At 39.5% G+C, this 27,409-nt stretch overlaps 1 protein-coding gene across 2 annotated transcripts; it reads left to right on the top strand.

The window, feature by feature from the left end:
• The first annotated feature begins 1,114 nt into the window (after nucleotides 1–1,114).
• Nucleotides 1,115–26,718, top strand: b3gnt2b (UDP-GlcNAc:betaGal beta-1,3-N-acetylglucosaminyltransferase 2b). 2 transcript variants are annotated; one of them, XM_079248409.1, is made up of 3 exons: nucleotides 1,115–1,253; nucleotides 19,588–19,718; nucleotides 24,987–26,718. In XM_079248409.1, the coding sequence occupies exon 3, from the start codon at nucleotides 25,010–25,012 to the stop codon at nucleotides 26,201–26,203; it is 1,194 nt and encodes a 397-aa protein (XP_079104535.1). In that variant the 5' UTR covers nucleotides 1,115–1,253; nucleotides 19,588–19,718; nucleotides 24,987–25,009; the 3' UTR covers nucleotides 26,204–26,718. The 2 variants fall into 2 exon arrangements, with proteins under 2 accessions (XP_079104535.1, XP_079104536.1); XM_079248410.1 differs by having other exon boundaries at nucleotides 1,243–1,340.
• Nucleotides 26,719–27,409: the final 691 nt, after the last annotated feature.

Below are 27,409 nucleotides of genomic sequence, written 5' to 3'. Positions count from 1 at the left end.
AAGTGGAGGAGTTTAAATATCTCGGGGTCTTGTTCACGAGTGAGGGAAGGATGGAGCGCGAGATTGACAGACGGATCGGTGCGGCGTCTGCAGTAATGCGGACTCTGCGCCGGTCTGTCGTGGTGAAGAAGGAGCTGAGCCAGAAGGTGAAGCTCTCGATTTACCAGTCTATCTACGTTCCTACCCTCACCTATGGTCATGAGCTGTGGGTCGTGACCGAAAGAACGAGATCTCGTATACAGGCGGCTGAAATGGGTTTCCTCTGCAGGGTGGCCGGGCTCTCCCTTAGAGATAGGGTGAGGAGCTCGGTCATCCGGGAGGGGCTCAGAGTAGAGCCGCTGCTCCTTCGCATCGAGAGGAACCAGTTGAGGTGGCTCGGGCATCTGGTCAGGATGCCTCCTGGACGCCTCCCTGGTGAGGTGTTCCAGGCACGTCCCTCTGGGAGGAGACCCCGGGGAAGACCCAGGACACGCTGGAGGGATTACATCTCTCGGCTGGCCTGGGAACACCTCGGGATCCCCCCCGCAGAGTTGGCAAATGTGGCTGGGGAGAGGGAAGTCTGGGCTTCCCTGCTTAGGCTGCTGCCCCCGCGACCCGACCCCGGATAAGCGGCAGAAGATGGATGGATGGATGGATAAAGAAAATACAATAACTCATAAATTACCTGATGATTGTTTTTCCTCATCATTCATGGAGTTTAAGTGCTTGTGCAGCAGCAATTAGAGCAAAATTTGCTTTAGCAGTAAATGACAATCTATTTGTATTTCTCCCTTATGGCATAAGTGTCACGTGACCACTAAGTCATACTTACTCAAAAGTTCAGCAGTTTGTTTTCATAAGTTCGTTTTGAATAAGTTTAATAAGTAAGAAACAAAATAAAGTAAATATTAGTTGTTTTTTGGGGGGGTTACTAACAAAGTGCCTGAAGTTCAGCTTTAAGAAGCGAGTCTACCCGAACCACCTTCGGTTTGAATAGATCCACCTTGACACGAGTATTACGTTGCACCCGCGCGCGTCACGTCCTTATAAAAACGTCTGCGTAAGGCACGCGCGGGTAAGTGCACTCCGCCCAGGCGCTCGCGTGCGGTACTTGGAAGGAGAAGTCTGACGGAGCGGAGCGAAAACAGGAACAGGACGAGCAGAAAGGGAAAGAAAAGAGACGAAGCAGAGCCGCTGAAAGGACGTATGGATTTACTCCTCCTCTCCGCCATTACCGGGACGCCTCGCGGCGGAAGAAGGACCGTGGAAAGCCCGTAAGTTGATCCCAGCTGTGTGGAGAATGGGGAGGTTGTGACCGACCAGCTAAAGTTAACCTGCTCTTCCCGGAGAGAGCTCACCAGGTTGGGGAAGTTTCTACACACACTGCACGTCCTCGTTATGTACTTTTTTCTTTCTTTCTTTTCTTGTTAATTGCTGATATGGACCGATGTGTCTTGAATAAAAAAGTATTTACTTTCAAAAGACTTAAACACTTATAAAAATGCATTTTTATTTGGCTTAAGCTGATTTATATACTCAACCGTTTGACAAAAGTATGACAAGTCTCAACTTTATTTATGTGGATATTATTAAAAGCTGCTATCCTCTTAAATTACAGTTTACAAAGAAAAAAAAAGACATTTTTTAAAAAACTATATAAAGGTTGAATGATATTGGTGTAGATTAAAGTTTCCTGAGTAGATAAGATGTTTTACAGTGACCAACAGATGTGTTGTTTTTGACTGAACAGGGAAGAAAAGTTAAACAAAGAGTCATTTTACACACAAACACTGAAATTAAATAGTATTCATATCACATAGATCAAGTAGCTGCCTGTTGTTAGTTCATATGTGGGGAAAAATACATTTTAAAAAAAAAAGAAATATATTATTAATAACCTGCTTCCATCTTCCCCAGTCTCTCTGAATCATCAAATGCTTTCCAGCATTTAACTTTATAATCACATGAGCAACATTTTCCAGACTTTAAGCTCAGATGTGTGTGTGTGTGTGTGTGTGTGTGTGTGTGTGTGTGTGTGTGTGTGTGTGTGAGCGTGAGCGTGTGTGTGAGCGTGAGAGAGAGAGAGAGAGAGAGACTGTACTTCATCCAAACCACAGTGAGAACTATGACTATCAGTAAAGGTTAGGTTTCTGTAAAAGCTCAGAGGGAAGTCCAATGAAATAGCGCTTTGTTTCGATTAAGCAGCTTTACTTAGTTAAAACAAGAATTTGAAAGATGTATATTGTTGACTACTTCAGATTCTATTCTTTGGCCCCTCTACCTTTCTAATAAACATGACTAATGTGTGCATCTATATTTAGTCCATGACACACATGCACACTTGTGTATTTATGTGATCAGTGGCTCAATAGAAAACACGATGCAGATTACGTCTGATAATTTGTACTATAAGACCATTTGTACTGTAAGATTCTGGAGGTCTGGACCGTAAGCTGATTCTCCTGTCCAGAGCTGTCTATCACCCCACATGCATGTACGTTTTGGTTGTGTCGACCCTTAGTGTTAGTGTTGCCACGTGAAAGTCGTCGTGTGCACAGCAAAGTGAAGCCAGTCCCATTCTTTCAGTTTTATAATGACTGGTGTATCTATTAACAGGGATCACCAGCTGTCGTCCTCGAGGTCCAGGATCCTGCAGGTGTTGGCTGTTTCTCTGCAGCAAACACACCTGGATCGGAGTTTCTGATCTGTAGAAATAAAGTATTTACATTTCCTCCTCTGAGGAACTCTGATGAACTAAGCAGCAGGTGTGTCAAATATTTGTTTAAAGATCAAAAGAAAAAGCAATGAGAAAGAAATTCAGCTGTAACTAAACATCATCTGCCCATGTTTTAAGCTTCTGTCTTATTTGAAGGGTAAAACACAGTTTCCTTCATCACTGGATTGATAAACTCTTTGCTTCTGTGATACCACATTTTTACAAGCCAAGTACAAGTATTTGCCAATAGGAGTACAGATAGGAGTACTAATCATTCCAGTTACAACTCATTGGTAAGGGGTGTGTACCAGATGCAAAATGTGTCATCCTGAAGCCATCCTCTGAATGTAAGGCTGGGAAAATGTCATAGTTTAACAAAAAAAAAAAAAAAACAGATGGAAACACCAGAGGTTTTGATATAGAAGAATATCACAACAGTATAATGGAAACACTTGTTTCGCATTTATGTGATGTAGGGGGGTCATGTGACCAGTTTATTTAGGAAAACATGGAACTGCGTCAGGTTTGGTTGATCAGATTTCTTCATCATCTTCTCCGTGAGCTTTCTCTCTGGCAGAGCCGTCTGTTATCTTGTAGGCGTTCGATTTGGTTGTTTACCTGCGATATGTGTGGGGATTGTGTGTTTGACCTAGGACTGGGCGATTAATCGGATTTTAATCTCAATTACGATCTGGGTTTTCAACGATCATAAAACTAAAAGGGTGCAAATTTTTATTCAGCCAACTTTTGTTCGTTTACATAGTTCGGCAAGTTAAACACTGTAATATCGCTCCGTTACGGGGCGTTACCATAGCAACATGTTAATCAGGTGGTTCAGATAACCTTTAAGAGGTGAATGAGAGAAACGCGCTGTAGCCTGACAGTGGTTGTTTGGCATAAAACGTACATCGAGGCCAACATAAAATAGTTTATATATAAGCGGTAAAGGCGGATTAAACAACTTGGAACCGTGCATTAGACGGTTATAATGCACAACACGGAGTAGAAAACACCATGACGCACAGCGTTGTTTAAAAATACTGGATAATTGTGTTAAATAATCAAGCTCTCAATTTCAGTCAAAATAATCGTGATTATAATTTTTGTCATAATCGAGCAGCCCTAGCTTAACCTACACTTTCTTGTGTAGTCTGCTTCCTGTATTTGGTCCGCTTGAAACCGGCGTAAACCTGTGTTTGTTGGTGGACCAAATCCACTTCTTCGATCCTAAACAAAATTTTTTCGCGCATTCAGATTATCCCCAAACAAAGTGGACTTTCCAGGCAAACACTCAGTTTCTAATCAAAAAGCTGATGTGACCTCGGTGCTTTTAATGGCATCACACTGTAGAGACTAGATTCTTTCTTTCAAGGTCAGTAATATTAGCACATCTTAAATAGGAGACCCGGTGATACCCAGAGGTGCTGCTAATTAGGGGGAAATCTCATTGGGAATGTCCTACAACCACATTGTCGTTAACACAGATATCTATGCTGTCCTGTTTAGGAAGGCTGTCATGTACTAGTTCACGTTGAATCTGAAATTTCATCAGGAAACGCTTCAAATATGAACAACTTTTTCCCACCTTGATGTGAAGCACAGCATTACCGGATGCATGCAGCTAACATACACTGTTTATGAGAACTGCTGAGTAAGCCAGAGCTCTTTTTTTTATTGTTTTATAAATGACAATAAAAGCATAGTGTGGCATTGGAAACTCTTTACAAGTTTTTATTTTCTTCCTTGTTTTTAGCCAAATAAATATGCTAAATATGTCCTGGGTACCAATGTCCCCCAAGCTCCTGCGTTGTCTCCGTCAGGTTCCATTGTAAAAACCGTAGTTACGAGAGGAAGTAGGAGATGCTGAGGCAGGTGGAGATGAGATCTAGTTCTGAGTTTTGACTTGAATATATAAGAAATTAAACATTTTAATCAAAGTCATAATATGGTGTACTGAAGTGTTAGCCTGTTCTTTACATGATATACCAGCAAGATGTATCCTTTTTGCTACTAATCCCTTAAAACATGGGTTATAATGATTAAACTGAGAATAATTATATAAAAATTAACATTTTCTTCAACATCACAAACTATAGGTCAAAATCAGTTTTTTAAATTTATTTTTAGAGTTGTTAATCATCAGGATGACAATGTACTTGGTCGCAAAGATTTATCACCATGTTAGCAGTTTAAACGTTTATTGAGCACATTTTCCTTCAGGGTGAATGTATGTGGTGGATTTCTTGTTTTGTGTCATTTCATTACATTTATGTGATGATGATGGTTGTACTGTAGTGGAAATTTCTTTCTTGTCTAAACAACACTGATGTAAAACAGTTTGCCAAAAGATGTCTGCAACGCATAAAATGACAAAACAATTACATTAAAAAAATTCAGATTCAGTTTAGCCAAACAAACAAATCCTGTATAGAATATTTTGCATTATAAAGTTATTCTTGTTCAGATGTTCCATCCATTAAACACAATATTGTAGCAAAACGCTTGTCTTCCAGGGGTTTTCATGCCCCACTTTTATGTCCCTACTAATGTCAACATAAAGCTACGCCCTTGCTGGGTCTGTCCTCAGGCAGGACACTTACAGATAAAAACTAACGTCAGCTTTCTGTTTTTAAGGCTGTGTGAGACAGGAGGGCGTCAAATCATGCAGCTGACTAAGATCTGATAAGGGTTTTAAAGCATCTTTTTCCATACAGATTAAAGTCAATTTTTGGCATATTCTAGAAAACTTTCAACTATAATTAATGCTCAAAAAGTCTGTATTTACTGTTTGTAGGAAAACAGATGATGTTTAGGAAGCTTACAGGTGACTGAACTTTTGTATATGTTTTGCAAGAATACCAAAGTAAATAATGATGACTGGATGTCGTCGTGGTCTCCACACCCCACACTTAGTTCATAACATCTTGGCTGCACTACAGAAAACAAAGCAGCGCCTTGGAATAGCAGGATTGTTGGTAATTTTAGGTTGACACCCATTACAGATTCTTAATCTGAACATATCAAAGAGTATCGGTAACAATTTACAGGTATTTGCTGACACACACAGACTTAACACATACTTTCCAGTCAGCAGCTCCTGATTGTAGGGAGTACATGACTGGAGTTGAAACCCAATAACCAGCAGTGTAACTTATAATGCCAAACTTGCACACTGAGCAAGCTAGAGACATAAGGACATTCAGGCAGTATTTAGGACAGTGACACATTTTCTCTGTACTGAGGCGCACTTAGGTGAAAGAATCCAGGATGTTGCATCATTGCTAGATTAACCCCTCAAACATGCAAAGCATTAGCAAACATTTAATTAGCTTGTGGCAATGACCTGCCAACCTTGTACTGCCTCAGCTGTATTCTCCTGTGTTTTCAACATAAACTCAAAATGAAGTGCAGTGTTTGTACCTGAACTGCGGCCCCTGCGCTGTGGTCCCTGCACTGTGGTACCTGCTAAGGGTGGGAAAAATCAAATCAAATCAAAAAATCAAATATCCGGATTTTTTTGCTTCAAAATTTTAAAATCCTTTTTTTTTCTTTAAATAAATGAAAATAATTCTTTATAAAAAAAAATTTTTAATTTTTATTGTCGATTGATCTTTTTACTTGTCTACTTGGATGTTATATCAGCAGAGTGATGGTCTGGCTACTGTGGTTTTTTCCTAATTGAAATCTAGAAAAATGACTAGCAAAAAATTTTTTGTTCTTTTCTTTTTGTTTGTTTGTTTTTAATCTACAAAATCAGCAATATCAAAGAATTGTGAGAATCGCAATTTAAATCAAATTGAGACCCAAAAAATTGGAATCGGAAAAATCGGACAGCCCTAGCACTTGCGCTGCGGTCCCTGCGCTGCGGTCCCTGCGCTGCGGTCCCTGCGCTGTTCTCATGTCACTCAGCTCGGTTGTGTTTAACCGAGTTCTTGCTAGCTTTTTTACACTTTAGCTTTGTCAGCTTTGGAAAGTTGAGCATCTTCAGCGCTTGTGATGCCAAATGAACGGTTGGAATAAGGTTGTTGTCTCACACGTGGTAGTTTTTCCTTTTACGGCTTATTTTAGCTTAAAATATCCTATAACCTAAAAGCTTTAGTGCTGCCTCAGTCAAAGATAAAATTAACACACAGAACACATTTTCATGTGATTGATTGTTGTTGAGTTTCCGTGCACACGATCCATTTACTTCACTAGAACTGGAAAACAATCTCATTTGCCTAAACTTGATCTGCAGAAACATAAATCATAACCTGTGACTTTATGAAACCTGCTCAGGAAAAGATGGATGATTAGTGACTACTTGTCTTGATATCATGTTATATACTCACAGCTACATCTTTATAAAATGAAGGCATCACAATGGCATATGATCTTGGCATGCCTATAAAAAATCTCTCCCAGTAGATTTAGGGACCCGGTGGAGTAATTTACCAGTGTAGTTGAGCTTGGTGTGACAGGTTCTTTGGTTGATCCAAGATTCCAGTATACAGTTTTCTGGTAAATGAATATTTTTTTCTTACATTAATGCTGTTTTAATGCATTTAATATGGATGCAGGATTTTATTTTTTGTTTGTTTTTAATTGGAAACTTCAAGTTTTGACAAAAAAAAATAGACAGAATTTAATTTCTCTGTCATTTTTCTACTTTTAATCTTTCTACTGCATCTTGCTGTAATGCCTTTATTGTTTGATTAGAATTGTTGAGTTGTTTATATCAACTGCACCATATAAATAAACTTGCCGTGCCTTGGTGCAGACCAAAGAACTGAACTTTGGTCCGTATGAAAGTGGGAGTCTTAAAGCTTGTTCCATCCTCCCTGAGAAGAGACACTTTTTTTTCTTGTTCTCGAGGCTCCGAGAAGAAAACATCATTTTGTTTGAGGTGGGCGTGTTTAACACGGAGGAAGCATGAAGCATGATCCGGATCACCACCATATCAGTTCTTCATTTTCACATTTTCAACAACTCTTGAAATTTTTATAAAAATCACTCCGTAACCTTTTGAGTCATCTTGAGCACAAAGACGCCAGGAAAACCATAACCTCTGGGCTCTGGGAGTAGGAACACCTGATGAGTGGAAATGGACTGTAAAGTTTTCAGGCAATCTGAGACAGATATGGGAACAAGACGTCACTGTGGAGAGCAACCTTAAAAACAAGTTTAAGCATGAACATACTGCTTGTACAGGACTAAAAACCTGCAGACACAGTAGTATTTCAAAGTATGCAACTTAATGTAGAGCTTTGTCGCTGCTTCAGCTTTTGCTTTACCCTTTTACCGGAGGGGTTTTCCCGTTACTCATTCCTGGGACCTGCCAGTAAGTGATATAAAACATGGCTTCCATTTGGTCTGCTGAACATATTTTACATTTCCTGCTCACTGCAGCAGGTGTTCCTCGCAGTCGTTATTAAGGCAGGACATCTTTCTAAGTTCTGTTTGTGCAAACGTATCTTTCAGCTTTAATCTGCAAGATGTCAGAACGTTAAAAATACCACAACATTTAAAGTTATCAACTCTGAAAATCTTGCATGGTTGCAGATGAACTAGCTTGTCAGTGTAAAACTTTCCGATGCAGTGTATGAGCCATCATCAATGTTTTAATCGATTGCAGACAATGGTGAAAGCAAGGCTCCAATCTCCCTGTATGTCTGCCACAGAACCTCTTCCTGTTTTCAGTTCCTGAGGATGTGCATACTCATTAAGTGATTTGTAGACCATAATTCACAAGTAATACACCATGTCTAACGCTGGCATGTGACCCACACGTTGATTCATCATGACATGGATGGACTCACTGTCAAGTCAAAGACTTTGTGGTTGATTATTAGTGTTTGTAAATAATTTCATTCGTAAATTAAGCTTTGTCACCCTGAGGAAAACAAAGTGTCTGACAAATTCAAGGTTGCCAACATGTAAAGAAATTTTTACATAATTTTAATAAAGATTTGTATTTGTAAAGAGAAACAGAAGGGCTTTTGCACTGATACAACCCTGAAGTTGCAGGTGAAGATTTTTGTTGCGCTATTTACACTTCCATCTGATTGGATGTTTATCAATCAAACTGTCCAATCAGAGAGCAGATAGCTCCTGTTTTCCAGTACTGCTGCAGGTTCCTTCAGGGTTCTGGATCTTAGAGACAAATGATGATGCGATTATGTGATTACACTGGATCATAATTAGAAAAGTAAACATAAAATAAACATAGTTGTGAACTGATTCCAGTTCTCATGAGCCACAAATGTCTAGTTTAGTTTATTTTGTTAGAATGAAAGAAGATAAGAAAAATAAATGTGAATTTATTTTATTCTTTTTGTCTACACTTACTCAATTTTACATTGATATAAGTATTTTTTTCTTATTTTTAATATTAACTTTGAAACATTAAAACTTGTTCATAAAGAAGTAGAAACGTGACAAAACCATTATAAACTCCTTGAGGTCTGCAGAGCAGCAGGTGCTGCAGACTCTCTGCCGCCTTCAGCCGCTGTTATCTGGCGGTTTATTTGTCAGAGACAAAGTTCTCAAGAAGTCTGACTGACTCACACATAAACTACAAATAAAAATACTAAAATAGAATAAATACATGGGTGAACATCACTAGCACGAGACTAGGTTTTAATCATCTTGTTTAGAATATGATTAGCACATCTTTACTTTAATCTGCTGAGTTTCATGAAAGAGTTGCCCAAAAAGGAAACGTTTAAATAGATTTAAGCAAGCAAGTATAAATTTAACTTGTGTGATTGAGTAGTTTCCAGGAAATTATTTACTCAGAATCACAACAATTTCTTAACTCTGCGTCGTTCCAAAGTCATTTATTAAACCATGTGGAGAAGTAGAGCATTAAAATGAGGAAGTATATATTTAACTACCATAATTTACTATGGAAGTACAAAAGATGCTTTCTCCAAGCAGCAGATTTCAAGCTGTGTTTTAACTCATTAGACGAGAAGATCCGTTACTAAGTTATGTGAATTGTACTCACATTTCTACATACATGTGTGTAAAAGCTAAAACCTCTGAAGCGTGCTGCTGTTTCTGATATCTGCATTATTTTCTCAATAAACTGATCATAACTAGGCATGGGAAATCAAATAGAATCAATCAAATATCTAGATTTTTTTGCTTCACAATTTTGAAAAACAATTTTTATTTCTTAAAACTTTTTTTATTTTTCAGATAACTAAAAATAATCCACTCTAAAATTTGTAATTTTTACTGTTATTAATGATCTTTTTACTTGTCTTCTTGGGCATATTAGCAGCAGAATGATGGTCTGGGTGCTTTGTTGTTTCCTGATTTGAAATCAAGAAAAATTACGAGAAAAAAAAGTTTTGTACATTTTTTTTTTGTTGATTTAGTCTACATAAATCAGCAATATCAAATAATCATGAGAATAGCTATTTAAATCAAATCGGCTACCAAAAAATTGGAATCGCATCTGGACGAAAGAATATTCTCACATTCCTAATAAACTTTTTACTGATTTTTTTTTTTTTTTTTTTTTTTTTTTTTTCTCCATCGATGACTTGATGTAATCTGAGATTTCCTGGGACATCGACTCACTAAAGCTCATCTTGTCATCATTTTCCTCCGGAAAGATTCGACAACATCCTCCACTAAATGTGATGTCCCTCCACTAACTTCTCCAAAGATCTCCCTGGCACACAACTTAAATTTCATACAACAAGGATATACAATAACCTGAACTACCTGTTCAAAGCATGATTCCTGGTTTTCCTTTGAATCGGGTTAGTCATTGCTGCTGCCAGAGTACTGTAAGTGTCTTTTTGTCATTGGAAGAAATGATACCGGTCTACTTTTGTCTGGCTGCATTTCTAATCTACCATACGCTGAAAATAGAAGTCACCGCATGTAACTTCAGTCTGGAGTCGCAGCAGCAGCTCAACTGTTTCTGAAGCCTTATAGAAAAGACTGAAGATATTAAAAGATTATGTGAATGATGTTAAAGTTAATAGGAAAAATGTCCTGTTGATACATGTACAAGATCTGTAGTTCAGGTTGTTTAAAGTGCATTTTTTTCTAAGATCGCTGCATCCTATAATTGTTTTCATTCCTGGCCTGCAAACACTAGTCTTGTTCTCTGATCTCTCATGAGGATATTTCCTCCTAGAAGAAGCAGGCAGAGCTTGTAGCAACTCTGTCTGTTTATTTCAGACTTGATGTTTTGCACCAAATATATATTTCAGGCAGCACGAAACTTTTTATCACGCGCAACATCTGCCTCAATATAGTTCACATATTTGGGATTTTTGTTTACAGCGAACACGTTCAGGGAAAGTTTTGTGTTTTTGTGTTTGTATTATTAACCTCATTTCGGGACAAGACCGGCGTGAAGAAAAAAATTCTGTTGTGAGTTAAACATGTAGACGAAACTATCACTATTGTGTTTTTTATTTTGTTATATGCAAGTATACTGCAGAAATACTCAACAACACAAATACACAACAACAACATAGTTTTGCACTGTGTTTACCCACAATGCAACCCTAGGCCAAATGCAGGAAATATTTTTTATGTAGTCCACTTCCTGTGTTTTGTCCACTAGAAACGGACTGAGACCTGCGTTTGTAGGCGGACCGAGTCCGCTTCTTTGGTCCGAATCAGAACTCGTTTGGCGAGTTCACATTTCCCCAAACGAAGCGGCCTTTTTGAGCAAATCTACTCTGATTCAGATCAAAGCTCATAAACCGTATATGAAAGATGGATGGAGCCTCCGGTGGTTAAAAGTGAAGCCTATATGGAAGTGCATAAAACTGCAGTTCCCCCTTCATCCACTAGGGGCTGCAAAACAGAGCAAATCCCCATAGACTCCCATGTTAAAAAGACCAACTTCACAGCAGAAATAAACACGTTTGGTTCAAAAATCTATTATACGTTTAATAGGTCAGGTTTACCTTCATGACGACTGTGGGGGACTTTAGCCTGCTTACCTCCATTAGCTGGTTGCCTCCTGTTATCTCCGGGTTAGCTCGGTTAGCTCTTAGCTACAGGCAGCTCGGAGTTCACTCGATCTCAATCATCCACCATGACGCTCACAGCCCCCCTCTCAGCTCCATCTCTTTGCCCATATTTGTATTTTCCGGGCAAGACAACACGCATGACCCTGCCAAGATGGTGATGGTAGGAACCGCCCACCAAGCTTCAGTTCAGCTCTTCAGAAACCTACGGGTGACGTCACGGAGGCTCCGTCCATCTTTTTATATACAGGCTATGATTAAGCCCCAAAACCTTCCAGGGAGTTTTTACTTGGAAAAAAAGAAAATCTGGTTTCATCAAAGAATGGATAAATGGACAAACAACTGCAGCTTCAGTATGATTGTTTCCCTGCTTTACACGTATCGTAAAGAGTCTTTTCCTTTGTCAGGATAAAATCTGGTTGCATGTTTACGTAGCAGTGAAATGAGCTGTTTATCGCTCATCTTTACGTTTCGATTAGGTTGAGTGTGACTGAAAGAGTCGCAGCTCACAGAGAGGTGACCTTTAGTATGTGCAGTCAGACTGACAAGTATTTGTTGATAATGAGAAATTCCCTTCTATATTAAGGCTGTGTGCTTTAAAGTGTTGCTGTCAGCCGGTGCATGTTTCTCCCTTTTATTTTCAGCCACCACTTTACAATGTATTTAGAAAATCTTCTCATTTCCAACAGAAAAGAACAGTTGCAGGTTGTTTAACTGGATGATTAGCAGGTTGTTAACTGGAAGTTTAAGTCACCATGATGTAGATACAACATACACAAGCTACTCTTTGCTACTTTTTCTTTTTTTTAAATGATAAAATAATGAGTTTGTTGTGTTTTTGTTGGGCAGAAAAGATCAAGCAGCACCGGTTTGTTCCACATACGTGTGAAAAGTTCACAGAAAGTTCCACCTTAAGCCCTTCAGCCCTTTGTGAATACTGTTGTTGGCTGTCGATATTTAGTGGGCAGACTCCAGTTCAGAGGGCCCCTCTCTGTTGCCTCCCTCAAGCTATTTATGGCGCTCTTCTCTTTGCACTGTGTCGCTATTAGGACCTCTCTCCCAATTGCTGTAACATCCCATTTTATTCTCCAGACATTTGTCCAAAAATATCTCTCTAAGTGCAGGATGGAGAAAATGTTCAGCAAATTAAAGACACAGAGTTAAAACATGAATCCTGCACAGAGCTAGTCCAGATAACTTCACTTAGTGTAGAATGGATTTACAGTACAGATAGGAAATACAGCAGAAATCCCATTATAGACAAATGGCTCGTAGACAACTGGACTTTCCCTCCCAGCTCGTCGTAGCGAAACGTCTGCTGGGATCAGACGGTAATCTTCTTTTGGGAAAAACATCAGCAATCCTGCTTTTTTTTATGCAACTAAGGATTCCTTTTGTGTGTATTTTTAGACCATTTGTGGGGACGTTTTATTTCTAGAAAATCTCCAGCAGTGTTCTGGGCTGAGAGATTAATAGTGTGGTTGGAAAGCTGGTGCGTTTCTGTCCAACTATGGAAAGTAGAAGTAGACGATGAGAGATGGGTGAGGAATAGCACTGGTCCCTCAGTGTCAGAACTGGAAGATGTTAGGCAGGAACATCTGGAGTTAAATTTTATCACTTCAGTGTATAGAAATGTTCATTTTATTTTATTTTTTTGCAGCAATTTGCACAAAGGCAGCGTTGGCCTGCCAACTCGTACTGTTTTAAGTCTAAGCTCCAAGTTGTTTTAGTTATTTGTCGGTCGTTCCAGAATGATGATTACTAAACTGCGGCTGCTTTTCCTGCGCTGGCGCTGACCTTTTATTTGAGGACACTGAAAGTATCCCCTCCGGTACGGGCCATTGTGTCGAGTCTGGGAGGATGAAGGACAAGAAACTGGAAAACACTGTTAATTCATCACTGTTGCAGCTAACTACTATAATAGGTAACCAGATAACAGATGTAAAGAAACGACATGACAGAGGAGTGCACAGTGTTAACTCTCTTAAAAGCACATAGTCGGAATATTTTGTTTTAGAAAATCTCACTCTTTTCAAGGTTTTCTGACTTATTCCACAAACGACCACAGAGGAATGTTGTAATGTTAAACCGAAACTCCAATTTTGGTAAACAAATGTAACATTTCAGTGAATGATTTTTATCCTTTTCTTTTGCGTTTTAAGGTCCACCGTCTTATAGTTTAACTTTGGCCTCATGTGCCCTCCGGTAGCACTCTTACCGCTGGGCCTCTTATCTGCTATCTCCTATGTACAGCTGTCATTAGCTTGTGTTGTCATGTTCTGTCCTGTTAATCTCTTTTGTGTCTGTTGCTTTCCAGCAGGTTTATTGCAGCAATAAGCGCAGAGTTTTTTCCTCAAACTCGGCTCCTAAAAATAAACGTAGTGGGATACATGTAAGGTCAAACTACGGTAAAACTGCAACACACTTTCCACTTTAATCCCAGAAAGGTCCTCAGTGTGTGTCAGGAGGGTGTACTTGTGTGCGTTGGCATGCAGTGTTTGATATAAAATGTTGTGCAGCTGGCGTTGAAAGGCAGTCGGTGCAGCTCTATTAGCTGCGCTCTCGGCTGTACGCAGAGGTGGCGGTTAACTTGACCCTGAATAACATTTGCAATTTAAAGCGCTGATACTCTTTTACCCTGTGAGCTGTTGCAGTGTGGTTCATAACTCTTCATGTATCTGATTTAAAAATACTTACAATGCTTCTTTTTAAGTATCTGTATGAGTTTGGTTTTTATTCTTTATTTATTTCATATAAAAAATGTGGTTCAGTGTTGAATTAGTCGACAAATAAATGTTTATTTTGGTCACCTTAATGAAGCTGTTGAAAGGAAAACAGCAAAGAAACTACGATAGACTTTCACCTTTAAAATTTGACATTTTTATTCACCTATTTGTGTATTTCTAACATAAAAGTTAATATAACGGAGTAATGATTGCAGTTGTTGCCCCAGCTGGAGCATTTATTTACTCTGGCTTTAAATATTCCCACTTGTTTAAAGATTAATCTGAAAGTAAAACAGCTTTGAAGCAGAAAAGCATAATTTTAGTCTAAAGGGGTGTAAGTCAGGAAGGAAAGGGGGGGAAAAAACCCCAAACACAATAGTAAAGGAAGGAAAACAGGCATTTTGTTGTTTGTTCAGCTCGAATAACCTTTTCACTGAGTGTTTAGTCGAATGTTTAGATGTATTGACTCCTCATTTCTTCGCAGCACAGCCACCGGTTTATGTCTCTAACATTAGGAGAAAAATCAGATGGAAAATATTTTTGTTTTTTATTATTGGTGGTTAGGCCTGTCACAATTAGCAATAAGTCAATTGTACGATAAGAGAAAATGCATGCAATGTGTTTGCCAGACGCAATAATTTTCATTTTTCTTTCTTTTCTCTCTCGAGTGACACATTTGTGTTAAGTGTTGTATTGTGTTAAGACAATATTCCCGACAGTCCACGATCCCTGGGGTGTTTAACCGCACATCGAGCTAAACGTACTTTAAAACATTAAAGTATGTTGATCTTTTAAAGAGTGTACTTGCATTAATATGACATTATTATTTTAGTTGGAAATGGTCTCAAAATGACAATGAGCGCGACATTGTCGTCTATCGCAATCATTTGTAAAACAATTAATCGCACAGCGGATTTGTTACCGTGATAGGCCTATGGATGGTGGTATTTAAATTGTCCGAAATGTACACACCATAAGCAGATTGTATTAATCTCATTTCAGATCCCAGCGTAACAAACATACACAGTATTTCTACTTGCTTGGGATGGGATTTCACCTTCATAGCGGGTACTTTGCTAATATTTAGGGGTGGGAAAATCGAATCAAAAAAATAAAAAATCTGGATTTTTTTTTTTTTTTTTCATGATTTAAAAAATCGATTTAAATCGATCGATTTAAAAAATTGATCTTTTTTTTTTTTTCTTTTTTTTTTTTTTTTCAATTAAATAAAATGAATCCACTACAAAAAAAGGTGTCATTTATATTGGTTTTATTGATCTTTTTATTTGTCTTCTTGGGCATTATAGCAGCAGAATGATGGTCTGACTACTAGGGCTGTGACGACACACTTTTGTCCCAATTCGATGCAGATTTTTTTGGGTTCCAATTCAATTTAAAATTGTGATTCTCTCAAGTCTTTGATATTGCTAATTTTTGTGGATTAAAAAAAATGTATAAAACTTTTTTTTTTCTTTTTTTTTTTTTTGCTCGTCATTTTTCTTGATTTCACTTGGGAAAAACACAGTAGCCAGGCCATCATTCTGCTGCTGTAATGCCCAAGATGACAAGTTAAAAGATCAATAAAAACAATAAAAATGACAAAAATTTTGTAATGGAATATATTTTATTTGAAAAAAATTTGATTTTTTTTTTTTTTTTTTTTTTTTTTTTTTTTTTACAAAAAAATCTATTTTAAAATTGTGAAGCAAAAAAATCCAGATTTTTTTTTATTTTTAGATTTGATTTTCCAACCCCTACTGGTTACTGTGTTATTTTTCCTAACTGATATCAAGAAAAATTACTAGTAAAAAAAAAAGTTTTATCAATTTTTTATTTTTGTTTTTCATTTACAAAATTCAGCAATATCGAACAATTTTGAGAATCGCAATTTAAATTGAATCTGCACCCAAAAAAATCGGGAGTGAATCGAATCGGGAAACGCCTATCGTCATATCCCTACTAATATTTGTCCCAGAAGGGGACTACTTCTCCAAGTCCTGTTGAGTTAACATTGTTGTAATCACTCTTACTCATTCTGGTGGGATGAAATCCTTCAGCTGGCCTGGGAGCGCTTCAGGATATCCCAGATGAGTTAACATATGAGGCAGGGGGAGAGGGAGGTGTGGGCTTCCCTGCTCAGACAGCTGACCTTGTGACCCCGGTCCTGGAAAAGCAGCAAGAGACGCGACATGGGTAGATAGATGAACCCCCCCACCCACCCCCCTCCGTATCATAGATGGAACAGCATCAGTGGTCATTACTTATCTCCCATTAACATACTGTTGGTTTTAAGGGGAGGATTCCAGAGAATGATAAATTACACCAATTCACTGCGTTAGTGAAACTGACACAAACACACACACATGCAGGAACATGCCTGTAAATGGCGCTTGTCACGGTGAAGTCTATGAAAACAGCTATCGAGCTAGAACAGATCAAAGTATGTTCTGTTCTTTTTTTCTGCGGAGAAGAACGTTCAGTATGTGAGTTCTGATAAAAAAATAATCCCTCCCCTCGTTCCTCCCCACGGAGGCAGAAAGAAGGACCGACGGCTCGATGTTACCCTTGTGATCGTCAGCCAGGATGTTTATCTACGCTGGGAGTGACCGGGCTCCAGAGCTAAAGCACTGAATTGATTTTTCTTTCATGCAGACATACAGACCTGGTTTTCCACAATTAAGATAGAAGATTAGAGCACGCTCTTTACCTCCAGAGAATATCCAGGATGGAGCTGATTGAATTTACCATAAATGATCAATAGCAACACATGCATTAAATCCAGGACAGAGACTCTTTTGTTGTCCTGACAGGCTTGAGCGACTGGATAATATGTGATTAGGGACAGTCTTAATCTGGCCTACCTGCTTTTCAGGGGAACGGGATGGATTTATGTCGTCTTTCTGCATCAAAACAGCAGTTTAGACTGCGGTGGTGGGACAGCCAACATCCTGGAAGGAGTTTTTTGGGTTTTTTTTGAGTAAATTGTTCTAATCAGAGACTAAACACTGGATGCATGTGATTACTGTTTATGCTATTTGCATAAGTTACCTTTGTGTGCTCTGTCATTATGTTGCATTTCAGGTAATCTGTTTGTTTTCACAAAACTGTGTGTGTGTGAGTTTCCTCCTGTGTGTTTCTGCTCTTTTTCAGGCTTATTTTGTCCTTTTTAAGACTGCTTCGTTTGCATTCCAGTAACTTGACGCTGTCAGACTCGGTCAGCCTGTCATGCTTGTCCTGTGGGTTCTTCTGTTTCTACTGAGTGCATTAGCTTTTATTATTCAATATCAAATTTAACTAGAGAAAGTTCATAACCTTGATGGTTGTCCTGGTTTCTTCTGATGTGAGAAATCACACGGATGTCCGTTTTTATCCACAGTATATCAAATAAAATATCATTTATTGTTCTGATGTGACCTCTGTAGGTCAAAACTGTTAATACAACTTCCCATAAATAATTAAAAGAAGGGTCAGAGCTGCAGAAATGGTGGAAATAGAGCTTTTAGCCACCAGTTCAAGTGGTAAAAAGGTGAATTAAGGTGAATCTGTGGGAAGAATAAAGATTCAGATAGTCATGTGTGTCTGGTAGCGATGCCGAGGGGCAGCAGCTTCTTCCTCTTTGAGGAGATGGGGAGCAGTGTGAGCTGATCTCAGCAGCTTTAGGATTCATTAAGGGACAACTCAGGATCAGATTGTAACCACGTTATCTCCGAAAGTCAACCAGACACATCCACAAAACTGTAATGTTAAATAATTTACTGTCACTTTTAAATAAAACAGGAGAAAATCTATAATGGATAAGACTTTTTTTTTTCAAACTCCTCCTGTTATACGTGGTGTATCTGTGTAGAATTTAACGCCTTATAAAAAATATCTGACATTAAAAAAGCTCTTAGAGTATTACTGAATACATCATTCAGAGCATAAAATGGAAAATAAGGACGTGACATGAATCAGAAAGATGTCCAGGAGTCGTGTACAAAATGACAATCCTAACCATGATGTGTGTGTGTGTTGGTGTAGCCTATATATATATATTGGGCCAGTATGTTCCTGGCCCAATACAGACACATTACAGGGTCACATTGGTACCGAGAGGTTGAAAAAAAAAAAAAAAAAAAATATATATATATATATATATATATATATATATATATATATATATATATATATATATATATATATATATACCATCATTCTGCTGCTATAATGCCCAAAAAGACAAGTAAAAAGACCAATGAAAACATTAAAAATAACAAAAATTTCATCATGGATTTTTTGTATTTATTTAGGGGAAAAAAATCCATTTTAAAATTGTGAAGCCAAAAATCCCGACATTCAATTTTTTTCTATTTGATTTCCCACCTTTATACATTAGCATGAGAATCACCAACATTAACTGCTTTTTTTGTCTGAGAAAGCAGCGTATTGATCAATAGTTTGGTCGATAAGATGCAAGATAAAAGTAGTAATTACTCCCTACAATGCAGGTCGTTTGGAGCCGTTCGACCCAAATCAATAATCCAGAATTGGAGCTGTAACTGTAAAGATTTGACGTGTTTGCTTAAATTAACTTTAAGCACTTACAGATTGCAGAAGCTCATCTTTCTGCTTTGAGATTGCCTCCAATCATTGACAAACCTTGTTTTTCCAGGGAGGGTGGTGCCTCCAAACGCTATCATCACACTGCTTTCACTAGAAGCCGCTACGTCGTCTGTGCAGTCGGCTCAACAACCTCCATGTCTTCTTCCCACCTGGCCCTATGGTAGCTGGTCCCAGGTGCTGCTGATTGTCAGCACCTACATCATGAGTTCACAGCAAAGATCAATCTGTCTGGCATCAGCAGAAAGGATTTAGCAGGTTTTTCATGTGTACAGCCCACATGTAGCTCTGCTGCTCTTCCCACCGATGCCTTTTCTTACAAACGTGGCACAAAAAGACTTTTTTATTAGAGAGTTTTTATTGCCAAGCAGTGAAGTTTAACTGGAGATAAATGTTTGCATCAGGAGAGCCAGCAGGACATTGTTTAGTCTAAGGGTAAACGACTGCTGCTGTTTACAGTTTGTTTCTTATGCGTGGCGTTTTAATCAGAAAACAGCTGTGAAACTAAAGAAACTCAGTTTCAGAGTCGTCACTTGTTGAGACGAAGGTTGTTTCAGGCGCTCTTCTCTTCTGTTCCCCCTAGCTGCTGCCTTCTTTCCTCATCCTTCTCCCTCATTGGCTGTTGTCCCCAGAGGGTGGCGATAAACATGGGGTAAGAGAGCCGAGACTAGAGTCCAGACAACACAAGCTGAGGAGGCCAACTCACCTGCACAGGTAAGATAATGCACTACACACCTGTAAAAGATCATTAGGTTGTTAGCTTCTTTTACAGTTAGTTATTACTCATAAAACTCCTGTTTTTTTTTTAATTAAATAGTGCTTTTAAATCTTCTCGGATGAAATATTTTATTATTAATGTAGAAAAACTGTTCATTTCTGCAGAATGAATCCATTGTATGGCGTCTAAAATCACCTAAACGGTGCCATGGAACTCATTTAGCTCTCCACAACAATACTCAGTGATATCCTTACACACCTTTCATCATTCCCAGGTGCATCTCACCCATCCCCCCCGCCCCCATGAGATGCACCACCTCACGGAAGCTTTTAGCAGGTGGAAACCAGTGTTCAAACACACCCTGGCTTCGTCTGCTGTGCTGCTAATCAATGGTTCCAACTCGTGCGTTGCATAATCTGACCACTGTTTTCCATAAAAAGGCTTGGAGTTCAAAGTTTATATCATGAACGACATGGGAATACATGTAGAAAGGGAAATGAGATGGTTTCCTCAAATTAAAACATGTAGTTGTTTAGAATTTATGTTTTTTTACATGTCAGTAACATGCAGTCATTTAAAAAAATCTTTTTTTTTAATGAGGTTGACTGTTTGGTGTTTGTGTTTTAGTGAACATTTGGTGCCAGCTTTGGTTTATGCTTTTGTTGTTGGGTTTGTTTTGGCTTTTGTCTGTGACTCTTGATGCTTTTTAAGGACAAGCGGGTCCTAAATACAACCTTCATTTTTGTGCATCTTCCTGGTTTCCTTGTGTTAATGTTGCCAGCCCTTTGTACTCCATCGGGGGTCGTAAGAGGCATCAAGTAAAAGATCAGAGAAGAGCATAGATACAAAAATGTTCAAGTAGCAGGTTGGATGAAGCTTCTGTATTTATGATCACCTTATTCTGTACGTCACTTTATTTTATCAGTGTTATTTTTTGACCTGGTGATAAGATGCTCATAATGTTTTTTATTAACCATAAAAACCCTGCGTTGTCAGTAAATGTAGACAAGCAGCACTTCCTCTGTGGTCACTTTGAGTCTGATGGTTCTTAAAAGAATTTCTGTGTTTTAAGCTGAAAATGGAGCCTTCTTTCACATTCAGTCACAGTGGCGGTTCCCATCATGGGGTCCACAAGGTTTTGTTTGCACAAAGTCTGTGTGACGGTTAAAACTAAGGCCGTATTCGCTCAGGCAGGTTGAGGTGGATCTGATTTTGTTGACCTGGAAAACTTTATGTAGCCTGAAAAACTTCTGAATGACGTCGGTGAGCTGATGGAGAAGTTCATGTTTATCCTGGTGCCTTTTTTTTTTTCTGAACAATTTAATGAAACGTTTGTGAGATGGAACTTGCTGCAGATGATTTGTCACTACTCCTATAAAGGAATAGTAAGGCGGCTGCATGTTGATGGTTGGCTTAACTTTGGTTGTATCAGAGGAAAGCACTCAGCCAGAACGTGGTAGGACCATAGGATGTATATTTATTTCTGCTGTAAACATGTTTATTTCTGCTGTGAAGTTGATCTCTTTAACATGGGAGTCTATGGGGATTCGCTCGGTTTTGCAGCCCCTTGTGGATGAAGGGGGAACTGCAGTTTCATGCACTTCCACATAGGCTTCACTTTTAACCGCTGGAGGCTCCATATGGAATCAGATTTGTTCGACAATCTCCAAGCAAAACTTTTTAAAACTCAGCAAAAAACAACAATTAAAACCAAAACTTAAGTAAAATAAATTATCTCAAAATCAAAGATTATCAATCATAATGAAAACTATTAGGCTTTTATTTGGTTAAATTGAGTAGTTTTGTTTGCAGTTTTCTCTTCTTCTTTCTCCCTTCTCGCTATTTTGGTTGCACTTCACAGTCTTTGGTTTTGATTCACGATTGTTTGGTTTAATTTCTGACACAAACCTTTCATGGAAGGGCTCTTTCAGGGGCGCATTCTGATTGGCTGAGTTTTTGAGTGACACAGCAAAGGAAACTACAAACAAAACTACTCAATTTAACCAAATAAAAGCCTAATAGTTTTCATTATGATTGATAATTTTTGATTTTGAGATCATTTATTTTACTTAAGTTTTAGAAAGTTTTGGTTTTAATTGTTGTTTTTTTTGGTTGAGTTTTAAAAAGTTTTACTTGGTGATTCTGCAACAAATCTGATTCCATAGCTCCGTCCATCTTTCATACACGGTCTATGGGTAGGGCGCAAGCTAATGATCGCACAAAGAACAGTTTCAGCACGGAGCGGGGGAGTTGCATGAAAGGTGTCCTGAAGGAAAACAGGTTTTGGCTGAATCCTAACATATCATATGAACAGAGTTTTTCCTGCAATATTATCCGAGCTTGTTCATACGTGTCCCTGAGCTTCTGTTTTAACCACAACATCCCAAGACGGACACATTATGTGATTAATAGAGACAAACGCTGTGCAACTTCTTGCCAGGAGGATCCGTTTGCTGCTCTGTTAACGCACCAGAAGCTGTGGTTGTTTAGCTTTAAGTTTAAGAAGTCCCACTTCTCTCTCCCTTCCTCTCTTATTTCCCAGAAGTCTTCTGGTCTGTGTGGGCTGATGCACTCAACAGGAAAGCTTAATTATCCATGAGAAAAACACACACAAAGGAGGGGTCATGAGAATAAAGCTTCTGTCTGTGCTTGTCCCTGTTTGTCATATAATACTGATGTACATCTGGCATTGTGCGTTGAATGTCTGCTGTCAGGTGCTTCGGGAAGAGAGAGACACACACATGTGGTGAGAGAATGTGGTTAAAGGAGGCGTAAAGAACAAACCAGCTAAGCAGTGTGGAGCTGTTGCTAGGCGGCTGGTTGTGTACTCACCAATGGGAACTTTGACAACTGTTCACACACGGGAGGAACGGCGACGTTAACATGCAGTCAGCTTTTGTTTATGAACATGTCCAGATGAAGAGTGTGTGTTTAAATCTGGTGAATAATACAAGAAGTCAACACTGGTCAGATGCTAAAAACTAGAGGTGGGAAAATCGAAAATTGGGATTTTTTTAATTTTTTTTTTTTTTTTTTTTGCTTCCCAATTTTAAAATTGTTTTTAAAAAAAAAAATTTGTAAATTTTTTTTTTTAAACAAATTTTTTAAAAAATCAATTTTTAATACAAATTTTTGTAATTTTCATTGTTTTTATTGATCTTTTTACCCGTCTTCTTGGGCATTAAAGCAGCAGAATGATGGTCTGGCTACTGTGTTGTTTTTTTCTTCATTAAAATCAAGAAAAATGACGAGCAAAAAAAAAGTTTTATACAATTTTTTTGTTTTTAATCTACAAAATCAGTGTAGTGGCTCTTAGTTTTTCTTCTGTACCACCACTTTGAAGTCAGTCTAGCAACTTTGTATTTAAAACGCGAGTAGACCAGTTCTTCTTTCTTTTAGTTTTAATAAGAACAATATAACAAAACAGGATTACACGGTCAACAAACTGTTGCTTCTAACATCTCTGCCTTCAATCTGACTAATCAGCAACTTCCCAGTGATTTATGGAAACTTTAGAAACGTAAAATTATGCATTTTAGCAAATATAAACTTTTAAAAATATAAACTTTCAGAGCTCAAAATCCTTTTATATATTTTTATCTTTCCTTTAAATTAAATTATATGTGAAATAATGAATTTGACTTCAACAATCAGCAATATCGAAGAATTGTGAGAATCGCAATTTAAATCAAATCGGCACCCAAAAAAGTAGAATTGAATCGGGACAAAAGAATATAGTCACAGCCCTACTAAAAACATTGTTGACTGAACCTCAGACGCGTTTAACGCAGCGTGTGCGCTACCATCTGAAAGCCACGTGTCACGCCGTATAAACGGTTCAAACATTATCCAGAGGTTCTGCTCTTCCTCCCAATAGGCCCTAATGGTTCCCAGATGCTGAGCTGGAGCTCGCCCTCCGGCTTTTTGGCTCCATTTTAGCCAAAATCCTTCAATCTTACCGCCTTTTTCTTTAAGTTTCTCAGCTCCGCTTAGTCATGAGAGTTTAAGGTTTTTTCTTTCCTCGTCTGAACCTTCTGACATCAGACTTTAAACTGTTTCATTTCTTTTAAGATGCACTGAGATAATTTACCCTTCAGGTTTCACTTCTTTAATTCGCATCAAGAATTTCTCTGATTGTAAAAAATATCCGTTAGACTCAACAAGGGAAGAAAAAGTGATCCGACATGTCGGAGGCACGGAGAAGAGATGACATGAGTGTCTGACTGACTTTGTCTGTTTCCACTGATGAGTCTTCATCTTTTTCTCTTTTCTGTCTTTTATTTAAATAGTTTTCTTTAGACTAAATTAAGTGACCATGCATTTTAACATACTTCTCTTCCATTTGAGCTATAAAAAAAAAAATCAACATAAAAAGCTGTTTTTCCAGGGAAAATACTTTTGATTTAAGATTATCCTCTCAGGAAACGTGGGGGGGCTTTATGTCGAGGGGGATTTTTTTTTTTAGATAACTTTGTTTATTTACTGAGAATTATAGCTGGAGCTTGCACTCTGTCTGCTACTGGTTTGCCCATTACACGTACATGTATGGATACTGGTGTGTACAAGTATTCTTCTTTTAAATCTAAAACGCTGTTTCTGTCAGAAAGTTACACAACTGGTAAAAAGAAACAACTCAGCCAGATTAGGTGGGATAGAAAGGCAGTGGCGGCTGAAGGAAGAGATTATGTCAGTTAGGTTGCATGTTTGGGGGGGAAAAGTACGGTTGATTGGCGCCGCCCTTTCAAAGCCTGCTTGTCAAATGTTTGGATTGCAGGAGAGAAGTTAAAGGACAGTTTTTAAAGCTTAAATGTTGGCGATGAGGATAACTCACGACATCCAAACTGATTTTCTAGGTTATGTCTGTTCCTGGAATCCAGACTAACAACAGATCTGACCTTCCAGTCTAAAAACAAGCATAAAAGGAGCTAAAAATTATCAATAAATAAACTAGCTCCATAATTTGATTTAATTTTTAAGATTTGTTTGCAATGCCTCAGCAGAATTGAGCTGCTTTGCTTGTGATGGAGGGTGGGAAGCACATGGCAGTCCTAATAGCCCCCCCCCCTGGTTGAATCTGGTCATTACTGTGAGTCCTTCTCTTTATAAGTGAGGAAGAGTGAAGATGAAGATTGAAGCTCTCCTCCTAGGTGTAAATCCACACATATGATCCATCTCTTTGCTTTCAGCCAAAAGGAAACGTCTAGACTTTGTGAACATGAAGCTGATAGAAGCTAAAGATGACCCCTTCTTCTGTGTCTCCTCAGGTCGTGTCACCTGCAGGTCCGTCATGGCTCTGTCCCGGAGAAAGCTGAAGTTCCTGGTGACGGTGACGATGTTAAACCTCTTCGTTTTCATCCTCATGTCCCGAAACGGCAGCCAAGACAAAACTGGACAAAACAAGCCCCACATCCCCTCCAAGCCCTTTTGGGCCAAACTGGCCCCCAACTCTGCGTACTGGAACCGCCAGCAGCAGATAGTGGACATCCAGAACAACCACATCTTATTGACCAACTACAGCAGCTCAGACCTGCCTGACTGGCTCAATGACACCAGTTTACCCTCTGACCCCTGTCAGCCTAACTTCAGGGTCACCACTCAGGTGAAAGACTACAACTCTCTGCCAGATCGCTTCAAGGACTTCCTGCTGTACATGCGCTGCCGCTCCTACCCCGTCATGATAGACCAGCCGGAGATATGCAAGGAGCCGCCCTTCCTGCTCCTGGCCGTTAAGTCGTTGGCACCGCACTTCGACCGCCGTCAGGCGATCCGTGAGTCCTGGGGGCGAGCCGGCGTCGTAGCCAATAAAACGGTAGTCACCGTTTTCCTTCTCGGCAACGCCACGGCCGTGGACTACCACCCGGATTTATCCGAGATGCTGCATTACGAGAGCGTCCGCCATAAAGACATTGTGCAGTGGGATTTCCGGGATTCGTTTTTTAACTTGACCGTGAAGGAGGTTCTGTTTCTGGAGTGGATCCAGGCCCGATGCGCCGGCGCTCGCTTCGTCTTCAAAGGGGACGACGACGTCTTTGTCAACACCTACCGCATCCTGGACTTCCTCAAAGGCCTATCGGCGCCCAAAGCCAGGGATCTGTTCGTGGGCGACGTTATCACGAACGCGGGGCCGCATCGTGACAAGAAGGTGAAATACTTCATCCCAGAGAGCATGTACGTCGGCGTTTACCCTCCGTACGCCGGAGGAGGGGGGTACCTTTACTCTGGCGACATCGCTGCTCGCCTGCACGGCGTGTCGCAGCACGTAGCGCTCTACCCGATAGACGACGTGTACACCGGCATGTGTCTTCGAAAGCTAGGGCTGGCCCCTGACAAACACAAAGGCTTCAGGACCTTTAACATAGAGGAGAAGTACCGGTCAAATCCCTGCGCCTACAAGAGCCTGATGTTGGTTCACCCGAGGACCCCGCAGGAGATGATCCAGATCTGGGCCTGGCTCAGCAGACCCGACTTGACCTGCCAGTGATGAGGCCTGATGGTGGACCTGACTGCGGAGAAAACCGTCCCAGAAGCCAAAGTAGAAGACGTCTGAAAAGCTGGCAGCTGGAAGTGGAGACATTGTGAAGGTTTGGCTTCGCCTCAGCCCGGCCAAACCGATGCGTTGCAACGTGGAAGTGTGGAAGGATGCGACGCCGTTGGCAACAACTGTTGACGCTCATCCTGCTTTACTGTTGACCAAACTTCACCCAACGTGAATGTGTCTACGTACACATATTTATATCACCGCTATTTATACAGCCTTTATGTAATCCTGTAACACTGTGCGCTTCACGCCGGAGCGTCTCCAAGCTGTATTCTAGACCTGGAAGTGTCCGCCGGGAAGTCGGGATGTAGCCGTTTGAGGTATAAGGTGCTGTGATGGGAGTCGTTTATGGCAGCGAGCTTTAAAAGACGTGACTGGTGAACACTTCCTGTTTATGGTTGCTGGAAGCTCAGTTTGTGCTGCTATTCCCATCCATACTCCAAGTATTCACTTCCACTCCAGTTCAACCAGTTTGTCTACATTTTTCCCACTCTTTATGTGCTTCAAAGCCTCTAACTGTTTAGTTACTTTCTGCTATGTTAACATCCCATTGTAGAAATGTACAAGTTTAAAGTGGAGTGAAGGCGCTTTACCTTAAGGGACCAGAGAGGCGGGAGCCTCGTCGCGTTTGAGACCAGCAGGTTTGGGCTCGACTGGCCAAATATGAAGAAATCTAAATGCTGTTTTATTACTGCTTCAGGTCTGCTTATATAAACCATAAGTGCATTAGTTTGTGTTCATCTCCCAGGTAGACGTTGCAGAGCGTTAACTCTGAGGTGGAACTGGTAAATGCTGCTTTCATGTTTCATTTAGATGGAAGGCGTGGAACAAACATACCTGAGCTACCTAAGCCTTGTATACTTGATAAAAACAGCCTCTGGTCGTTGTGATGACTTCATTTCTGAATACTAGGTGTATGTTTTATGGCAGGGTAGATTCCTCTTGTCTTTGCCTGCTTTTGAGATGTTAAATATCTGCTTTTTTTTTTTTTTTCCAAGGTTCTGTGTTGAATGTGAAGAAGTGATTCAGTCTTGTAGTATTTAAAAGTTAATATGCAGCTCACTGCTGCTTGCTTTAGCACAAAAACTCTCCTTTACTCTGTTAGTGATGTGCTGCACATACATAGAAAGCTTTCTATATGCTGCTTTC

The sequence above is a fragment of the Telmatherina bonti genome (assembly GCF_933228915.1).
Source record: "Telmatherina bonti genome assembly, chromosome: 11".
In the NCBI taxonomy this organism is placed as follows: Eukaryota; Metazoa; Chordata; class Actinopteri; order Atheriniformes; family Telmatherinidae; genus Telmatherina; species Telmatherina bonti.
Note: the sequence above shows the minus strand (reverse complement) of the source record. Positions and strands in the feature narration are given on the sequence as shown.